Source organism: Triticum urartu, chromosome 2 (genome assembly GCF_003073215.2).
Source record: "Triticum urartu cultivar G1812 chromosome 2, Tu2.1, whole genome shotgun sequence".
Taxonomy (NCBI): domain Eukaryota; kingdom Viridiplantae; phylum Streptophyta; class Magnoliopsida; order Poales; family Poaceae; genus Triticum; species Triticum urartu.
The window spans coordinates 536,251,408-536,261,292 of NC_053023.1; the positions used below are offsets into that span (position 1 = coordinate 536,251,408).

At 45.3% G+C, this 9,885-nt stretch overlaps 1 protein-coding gene across 1 annotated transcript; it reads right to left on the bottom strand.

The window, feature by feature from the left end:
* Positions 1–463: 463 nt before the first annotated feature.
* On the bottom strand, positions 464–3,055 carry LOC125537228. The gene is made up of 4 exons (XM_048700533.1): positions 2,066–3,055; positions 1,772–1,969; positions 1,420–1,699; positions 464–744 (listed from the first exon to the last, which is right to left on the bottom strand). Exons 1-4 carry the CDS (start codon positions 2,954–2,956, stop codon positions 707–709), a joined length of 1,407 nt encoding a protein of 468 aa, XP_048556490.1. The 5' UTR covers positions 2,957–3,055; the 3' UTR covers positions 464–706.
* Between the last annotated feature and the right edge of the window lie 6,830 nt (positions 3,056–9,885).

Genomic DNA, 9,885 nt, shown 5'->3' on the forward strand with positions numbered 1-9,885 from the left:
GCAGGATCACACACACCATTGATGTTGGTGTTTGTGTACATCGGCAAATTTTGAATGTATACAGATATATCCAAATGAAACACCAGCAAACAGTACACACAGATGCGTGAGTTTGTACAAAACATTATGCCTGGAGCTTGTGACGCAACTCTTCATCACCAGCTGTACAAAGGGACCCTAGCTGCATCCTCTGTCCATCAAGTTCAGAGGGAACCGGAAGAAAAGAGAGGGATAAATGATTTGCAATGTAGAGGGAGGGAGGAAACCGAAATCAACTCTCAAGTTCAGAGGGTGAACAGATCAGAAAGTTAATTTGGCTCGTATAAATATAATGAGCTGTAGAGTGAACATCTATCGCTGCACAATCTACTTTTGTTGAAAACACACAAATGCATCATCAAAATGAAACAGCGCGACAAGCAATTGAAACCATAAGCTTAACTGGTTACTAGCTTGCAGAACATAACTGACACAGGTTGAGTGCATTAACTTTGATTACTGAATGGCATAGGAGCCATTCAGAAATTAACTAAGAGTGTACCACTTATAGACACATATAAAGCTTCAGTACACTGGCAAAACAACACCTAAGATAATCGGTTGAAGCAACAAAGCAAAATCCTAACACAGGTAACAGAGTTGGCCATTGCAGGAAAGAACGGTTTTGTTGATGCACAACACATGTCCACAGATGTATGGGTGAGAATCATGTAGACAGGCGATTTTGGCTACCATGCATTAACCCTGCAGACGATGAAACAAGGTCTGATCAGAATCATAATGTGCTCAAATTTAAGAGTCGTTGTTATGAGTAAAAATTGCTGTCGCTGGCAGATAAAACACAATACAAGCTGTAAGCAGAGAGAAATACAAAAGTACTCATCGAACAGAACTTAACTGGAACAAAGTATGGACAATAAAATTCAGATGAGACCTTAACTTCAGGTAATCTAGAAACTATCTTTTTACATGCTGACGGCAGAGAGCAATACCAAAGCACTCCTCAGACATAATTTAAGTTTTAACTGGAACTAAATAAGCACAATGAAATTCAGATGAGACATTAACCTGAATACAGCTGCAAAATACAAGGGCATGATAAAAAATTCAACACGGAAGATTGAGTAAATTAAAAGTGCAACTTAGGCATGGAAGTCTGCAAAAAAATTCAAATTGTTTATCGCCCACTGATGAGTAATTATATTTAACTAATGAGATCTCTTAACTGATAACTGGGATACATATGCACCAGACTTCAAAATTTGATGGTCAATACAGACACCCTAGATATTCTAATTCTGCACAACATGAAAATAACGAACAGCTAAACTTTAGGTTTCGACGAAAGTTATCAGGATTAACAGTTATATCCTTGCTGCATCTAGGAGCATGCTATTCATGAATGACAACCATACTCACCGGAGCTAAGATAGACATAGAATTCCACAGGTGAATTGGCCCTGAAGATGTTGTATAGTTTTGTGCGTCTATAGCTACTTGCTGAGGCCTTATCTGACAGCTTCACAATCATTCTTTTAAGCATTGGCGCACATCTGAGTACCAGTTTCAAGAAATCAAGCTCATGATTGTCTCCTTCAAAGCCGTTGATCTCCACTTCTTCGAGAGCAGTCAAGGAGATAGTTTGGACTCTCCAGCCCGAGGACTCACATGGACAATCTGGTGAGCATCTTTCTTTCACCTAAAACCAAAAATTATATGCGAATTATTACACAATGTATCATTGGGGTATGTAATCAGAGCAGAATATTACCGCTGATCTCTGTAGGATGACCTTAAGCTTCTGCATAGTAGTACAAATTCGATTACTCCCTAGGAGATGAAACGCGAGTGCTCCAAACATATGTCCACTTGTTCGGAGATGTAGTTCCAAAATAGAAAACTCAGCAATCATATGCTTTTCTATATCCTGAGTAATGGTATCCGCTTCACCATGAAAAATCAACGATCTCTGAAAAAAGTATTGGCAAGATATATATCATTCACAAATTTAATTTAGTCAGAATTTGTAGTAGATTGTGCAGGAGAAGGTAGGGATAAGGTACGAACGGCGCCAAAATGAATGTGCAGCGGAGAGTTGTCCTTGTGTCTCTGCTGTCCGTAGTAACACCTCCTCCAGTAGCCAAAAACCAAACACAATAGAGCCGTCGTTATAGCAGCAGCGCCATGAGACCTTCTCCAGCATTGGTGCCGAGACGGAGATGCTGGGGTTCGAGGATATGAAGGACATGGTCAATTGCCTGAGCACGGGGGCAACGATGCTGATATGGTCTGTCAATCCTGCCTCGCGATCCACCACAAGCTCCTGCAGCGACACAGAGTTGAGGCACAGGACGCCCAAAAGGAGGCTGCCAAGCCGGAGCGTGCGCAAGCGCGGGCAGCAGGGGATGAAGGAGTCAAGGTCGGGAAGGAAGCACGACAAAGACAGCGTCTCGAGCGCGGGGAACTCGACGCCGGCAGGCACGCTGAGGATGGAACAAATGTCCAGCACGATGGAGGAGGCGCGGTGGAAGTAAGGCAGGTCGAGGACGAGGGTACAGCCTATTAAGTGCGAGGGGAGAGCCACGACGAGCGACTCCGGCTCAAGCCCCGCTGCGGCGAGCAGCAGCGAGTTGATGCCGGCGGAGTCGGGCCTGCGATGCCCAGGGAGGCGCTTGTCGGGGATGCGGAATTCGAGGAGGGAAACCGGGGGAGGGGGGCGAGAGACGCCGCCGAGCGCCGCTTCGAGCGAAGCGTAGGGGACGTCGCGGAACACGATCTGGCGGAGGCGGGGCCAGAGGCCGCGCCACCGGCGGGAGAGGACGCCGGTGCGCGCGGCGGCGCCGGCGCATCCGAGTCGGGCGAGGATGAGGAGGAGCAGGTCGTCGGGGAGGACGCTGATGCGGTCCGGTCCGCCGTCTAGCTGCTCGGACGGGCATCGCCGAGATCTCAGCTCCATGGAAGCTCAGTGAAACCCTAACGTCTCCCCTTCCGAAGCTACTCCAGCTACAAGTACCAATGGCGATGCAGTATCCGTCCCTCCCTCCTCGTGCTATTAAATTCGAGGCGACCATTCCCAACACCGTCTTTTTTTAGGCTGGTCACAATAGTGAGGAACTTTAAAAATAACATCACACACTCTAATACAATTTTGTTTATGTAGCACATATTTAATGAAGAGAGAGGTGTTTGTAGTAACTAGCTAAGTTACCGGAACATCACACACTCCAAAAAACAATGAGTCTATAACCTAATAAATACATCATTGCATGACACTACATAAATGTTCCTACCCATTATGAAGGTAGTAACATAGTCTAGGGAAGTGTGTAAGTTACTAGCTTATGTTCTTGTCCATTGTGACCAGCCTTAAATTCCCTCCTTTGCCATTTTGTATTCGTCCGATGTCCATTGCAACTTTGCATGTACTCCCTCCGGTCCTTTTTACTTTGCACATTGCATTTGCCGAAAGTCAAATTTAGCTAGTAAGTTTGATCAAATTTATATTAAAAATTATTAGCATCTATAATATCTAATAAATATAATATGAAAATATATTCCGAGATGAATCTAATAATGTTGGTGTTGTTATGTAAATGTCAATAATTTTTTATATAAACTTGGTCAAAGTTGAATGAGATTGACTTCAGACAAACCTAATATGCAGACTAAAAAGACCGAAGGGAGTACACCTACTACTCCATTTTGCAGAACATTTTCTTTTTGTGCCTGGTATTATTATTTTTTCGTATTTCTGTTTGAAACTTAGTGGACTTCTAGTACTTTTTGATAAGCTACGGAATTTTTTTGGTACACGTGTATTGGATAGAAACTTACTTTTAGTTTTGCTTTCTGGTTGAAACTTTGTCAAATTAAAAATTTAAGTTTGGAATACTACCGAAAATTTTGGGCATGTAGGTATTGGATAGAAACTTGCTCTTGCCCTTTGATTCATCTGTCTAATGCAAGTACTTCATTTTTGGTAATGGTTTTTTTAATACTCCTTCCGTCCCAAAATAAGTGTCTTAATTTTAATACAATTTTATACTAAATTTAGTATAAAATTAAGACACTTAATGGCGATTGATTTTGTTTTTTGTTTGAAACGTAGTAAAATTATAATTTAATCTTTGGAAAGCTATGCAAAAAAGAGGTACATGTGAATGGGAAATTCAATTTGGCTCCCGGGAGCACATGCTTGCTCCCGGGACCATTTTTTTTCAAATGCCAAAAAAAGTGAGATAAATTTTTTTTCATGATCTTTGTCACATACAAATGATACGTGTAAATTTTGAGGCAAAAAGGTTAAGCATTTTGGCCTGTGAAAAAAAAAGCAAATCAAAGACAAAATGACAACCCAAATTTGTTTTTTCACCGACGAAACACTACTGCTCGGTTCCACATGAAAACTGCCAAGCATGTTTGCGACACCAACACGATCATCTACAAAAATTTATAGAATTTTTTGAAAACATTTACTATTTTTTCAAGGTACTGTTCACCCGGGAGCATGTGCTCCCGGGAGCCAAAACGCGCACTCCCCATGTGAATTGTATATAAACTTACTCCTGTTCTTTTTTTTCTCTCCAAAAAGACCATTTTTGTGTTCTGCTATTATAGTGTTACTCGCTCTTGTGATCTAAAAATATTCACTATTTACAAATTGCTTGACCTTTCCATTTTTTTTACTTTTAAGCCTTTGAATCAACCGTCTAACCCTTGTTAAAGGGCAGTCCCAATGCTCCACCATGTCTATATATCTAAAGCACACCACCTTGACAAAATCTAATGTAGCACCTTATTTAATGGACTCTGATGAGTGTCACACGTGTGGCATGAAGCAATTACATCCTCATGTTTTTTTTGGCAAGGTTAGTTACCCGATAATGGCAACTTTAGTTATGAAGCATGACAACTTTCTATTTGAATGGCAAGTTTCATCTTTTTGAGGGCTTTTTTGGATGTCAATTTCAGTTGTAAAAGCTTCAGGGCAGTGTTACTTCGTGCCATACATGTAGCACTTATCATTTGAGTATTTAATAAAGAAAGAGAATTTTGTTGTATCTTGATTGAAATATAGCCCATATCCAATGTGGCCCCTCAAACCTTCTGCAAGCGTCCAAAACGATCATTTTGCCACCCAACACGGTACCTTGTCGGTTCGCTGACGCGTTTGGATGTCCGTTTAGGCTTTGCGGGAGTCTGCATCGCCACCACGTAGAATTTCGACACCCCCAACTCACTCAAATCTCCCCTCCTGGTCCACTTTTCTATCATTCCGCCCCTGCTTTGCATCCGCACCCTCATCGTCTGCCGTCACAGTTGTGCCTCTCCGGCCACCGTTGTGGCATCCTCGGGCGTCTGTAGCCCCCACCAACACACCAGCCCGCCTTGGACTACACCCCTGCCCACAGGGTCCCTCCATAGCCAGCTACCCTTCGTTCCTTGTCGAGGACGTCCATAGCGGACACCGCACTCAATAGGTGTTCAGCCAAATTCCATTGAGCATTTTTGTTGAACTTCTTGTTGTTTCCTAGAGTAATTCGATAACAGGGTACTCGATCATTGAGGATGAGTTGTTGTGCGATGTGAGGTTGGTTGTATTTGCGGACTTTGTAGGCATGAACTCAAGGGGCTCGATCTGCTGGCAATGTGTGCATGCTTCATTCCATGAGCAAAAGAACTTCACGCCTACAACATGCACGTCTTCCGTGAATGTAATGTGAAGTCAAAAGGGCATTGATAGTACACCATTTGCAACTCCGTCATGAAGTATTGCAGTGCAATTCACCAAGTGGTGACAAAGGTGGCCATTTGGCTCGTCAACCATGGAGATTGAAAGTTTTTCTTCTTATTGCTCTACATGTTGGTTTAATTCATTCATTCATTCACCCAATGTTGCTCTACACGTTGTATAGCTTGCATGCGATGTCATGATGTACTACATGTCCGAGGGCAAGCCATTCACGCACATACATTATTGGATGAAGCTTAAGGGGCAGTATGTGTGGGACGACATGTGCCGATTCCGACTCAAGTATCGTTGAATTTGGAATCGATGAATTCAAAAAACTTATTGAACATCCGGTTATCTAGGATGCAATATTTACATTTGAACTATTGTGTACTAGGGATATTTGCATGTTATTTATCGATAAAATTGTGTGTGTTTTTGTAATATTTTGAGTGTTGCTAACTTATCAGGGGCATACATTTAGAGGACAAGATTAAATGGTCAGATCCCGCATCAGTGTCCGCGGACTAGTGATGCTAACCAGTCCACGGACAAAAAACGTGTCTGTTGCAGAGGACGGCGCTGGAGGTGCCCTAACATCAAAACCAAGACAACTAATATAAGTTTTCTCTCAAAAATTGCACTAAACGACAATACTTTTAGTTACTAAGATATACTTGTAAAAAATGTATTGGTTTCCTAGACCTAGCAATGATCAATTTTATTATTATTATTATCATATCTCTCTATATCTATATCTAAATAGTTAGGCTCCACTACTAGAAATTTTCTGCATATATGTGGTTTCATGTCCTCTCAATTATTGATAGCCTTTTGATCGGAATTGCGTGTCAGTCTACATCCAAATGGCTAGATTTTTTTGCACATGAGTACTTCCATGCCACCTCAATTATTGATAGTTGTTCGATTGAAATTGTGTGTCATAGGCAAGTCATGCATGCACACAAATTACCTTTTTTCAAGTAATTTCCTTGTTAATTTGTGTGTGGTCATGGATGGTATACGTGTTAGATGCTTGAAGCGAAAATATATAGTCCATGCACCACAATTTTGTTAAAATGTGGTGTCATGTTAAGTTCAATTCATTTTTTATACATCATTTTAAATTCGTATGGTTCGTTTTTTTAAATACAAACTGAGAACACTCTTACATTTTTTCAGTTAGTTTTAATTATTTTTAGCACCTATTAATTCAATTGTTTCAATACGGCTCCCACAACAACATAAGGTCATTTTTAGTCATTTTTGACATCAAGACGACTAACAATTCTTTTGAATCTTGCTCGTTCGTCCATGTCTTTCGAGATCAGAAACTTGGCAGTGCACATGTTGGCTAGGGCCAATGAGTTTTCTGCTTTCCTTTTTCATGGTGAAGCTCTTGTAGATGAATAAAATGCTTGATGTTCTACTGGAAAAAGTCACTCTTGTAAGGTGCATGGTCGAAGGGAGGAATCGAAAGTTGTTGTGTTATACAAACCCATACCAGCGGCGGCTTCTTTTTCTTTACCGATCAAGTTTTCTACCAAAGGGCAATGGTAAGTCCGGTTGCCCAAAAGCTCAATTTTACGGCCCTAAAAAGGCAAATGATATTTTAGAAGTATAAAGAAATACCTACCAAAAAATGCACACAACTCAGGTAATGACATGTCGATGGTTGCTTCCACCCAGGTCATCGGTTCGGATCCTACGAACTAGAGCTCAATTTTCACTTTTACAGCGAAAGGGCAAACATGATGAGAGGTTTCGATTCTTTTTAGCAGAAAAAGGAGCATGAGGCGCCAACTTATTCAGCTCAAGAGCATAGTACAACATGGATTACACAACCATATATGCTTTGAAGAGGGAGAAGTATCAAGTGTACCAACCCTCAAATGCTACCATGATACAAACTTGAAAAATTCAGATTTAAACATTCTAAAAATTTCTGAAAAAAAATCATGAGTGTTCACAACATATATGTCGACAACCGCTAAAAAATTCAGATAAAAATTCAAAATAAACATCAAGAAACAAAAAGAGAAATCTGTCATAAATAGTGTCAAAAGAAGACAAAAGCACACATGATACTATTCACATGTGAAGTTGTCTTTTTTGTTTCTCCATGCGTATTTTGAATTTTGATCTTATTTGAAACTTAACATTTATTTTCAAAAGTTGATACTTAACATTTATTTTCAAAATTCATCAAAACATATTCAAAATCGATCTTACTTGAAAGCCCTCGTCACAAGAAACACGATATGAAAGCATAACTTAATTTGGATTGTTCTTTCAAAAGATATAAAAGATTTGAAAACTGGAAGCCAAAAATAAAAGCACACACTGGGGGCTCGGTGCCCCCGCACTTGCGTGTGTTAGGGCATCTCCAGCCGCGCCCTCAGGAAGCCCCCCACGGTCACTTTTTCATCGCCGGCAGCGAAAAAAGTCTCCAGTCACGTCCCCAGGATCACATTTTTCGCCGGATTCGTCAAAGTTTAGCGCCGGCAGTCTCACCCCAAACCCAGCCCCCCGGGAAGCATCTGGGAGCGCCGGCAATGTGTTTATGCATGCAAAGGCCCACATGCAGCCTCTCTCCTCTCACTTTTCACCTGACACACCCACGAGCTCTCTTTCTCCTCGTCTTTTCTTCCACCAACCGCGCCGCTCGCCGTCTCTTGTTGCCGTGCTCGCCGCCGGGGCCGCCCTACGTGCCTGCTCGCGCGCACGTCCGGAGCCGCGGCAGCTCGTCCGCCGGCATGTGGCTGTGGCATGGCCGGGCCGGAGCTCGCTGCGTGTGGCCATGGGGGGGGGGGGGGGGGGGGGGGCGGGCGCGGTGCTGCCTGGGCGGACGAGCGCGGCTGTGGGCTCGGTCGTCCTCGCCCTCGTCGTCGGGAGAGCAACAAGGAGGAGGACGACCAGTGGACGCTCTTCATCGACCTGCCGGTGCTGGAGGCCGCCACCGCAGGCTTCTCCGACGGCAACCTGCTCGGCCGCGGCGGCTTCGGCCCCGTCTACAAGGCAAGCGACCAGCAACCTCCTCCTCCTCCTCCTCCTCCTTGTTGCTCACGCCGTCGTCCTCGCGCGGTGCCTTGGCGACGCCGTCGTCGGGAAGGAGCAGGAGACAGTGGAGGACGCCATGATGAGGTAGGGCGCAGCCGTGGCCTGGACGGCGCGGCGCGGGCGGGTCACCGTCCCGTCCGCTGACCGGCTCACAGACCGGCTCCACCGGCCGCAGCATGGCACGCGATGCCGCCCGTGCCCGCTGAATACGCGGCCGCCGCCGGGTTCAGCTGTGCCGTGCTCGGTGGCTGCCACCTGCACCTGCTCGGAGGCACCAACATGCGGCCGGTGGTGTTCTACAGCTTCGGCGTGCCGGACATGCTGCGCCGGCACCACTGATTCGGCGTGTACGTCACTGGCGGAGAGAGCGGCGGGGGCGGCCTCAAGTCCACGGAGGTCACCGGATGGAGAAGCCCCAACACTTGCATCGACGGCCGGCTCTACGTCGCTGCCTCCCGCACGCGCCGCTTGCACGTAGGCGAGGGCGGCCATGTTCAAGCTTGCTCTTGCTGCACCGCTCGCTCTCGGAGCAGGAGGGCTACCTCAACTCCGCCAACCAGGCGTTCCTCCTTCCCCGTCAGCTCGAGGGACAGGGCACGGGGCGAGGGAGCGGGGCATGGGGCGGCTCGACGTCGGCCTCCGGCTGCAGGATGTCTCCTTGAGCTTTTCATCGCCTCCTTCCCCGTCGACGCTCGCGCTCCTCCGCTGGGCTCGCGCTGAGGAGGTCGTCGACGCCGCCGCGGGCAAGATGCTCGACGAAATGACGCTTCGATTTTGGGAGTCCAACGCTGCTCGTGGGGAGGCAATGAGTGGAAGTGGTTTGGCCCCCAAGGCCTAAGTTCTCGCCGGCAGCCCCCCAGGAGGCGAAAAAAGGTGCCTCCTGGGGGGCAAACGGCTGGAGATGCTCTTAGACTACTTGAGCTGGTCAAGTGCGCTACTGACTTGAGCTGGTCAAGTATGCCTTATCCCGCCGACGTTGCATGGCGCATGCAGCGCAACGGCCCATCGATCTAGGATCGATTGTTGTAGAGAGTGCGTGTGTATCTCCTTCTCCTCTCTCTGATGTACTCTATATATTATTACCCCTTGTGGAT

What these genes read in the sequence shown, in the direction of transcription:
- LOC125537228 (XM_048700533.1), bottom strand. Translation starts at nt 2,956, where the DNA reads ATGGAGCTGAGATCTCGGCGATGCCCGTCCGAGCAGCTAGACGGCGGA. An exon ending in CACATTCATTTTGGCGCCGT is followed by an intron (nt 1,970 to 2,065) that starts TCGTACCTTATC and finishes TACTTTTTTCAG; the next exon opens with AGATCGTTGATTTTTCATGG. An exon ending in TCATCCTACAGAGATCAGCG is followed by an intron (nt 1,700 to 1,771) that starts GTAATATTCTGC and finishes TTTTGGTTTTAG; the next exon opens with GTGAAAGAAAGATGCTCACC.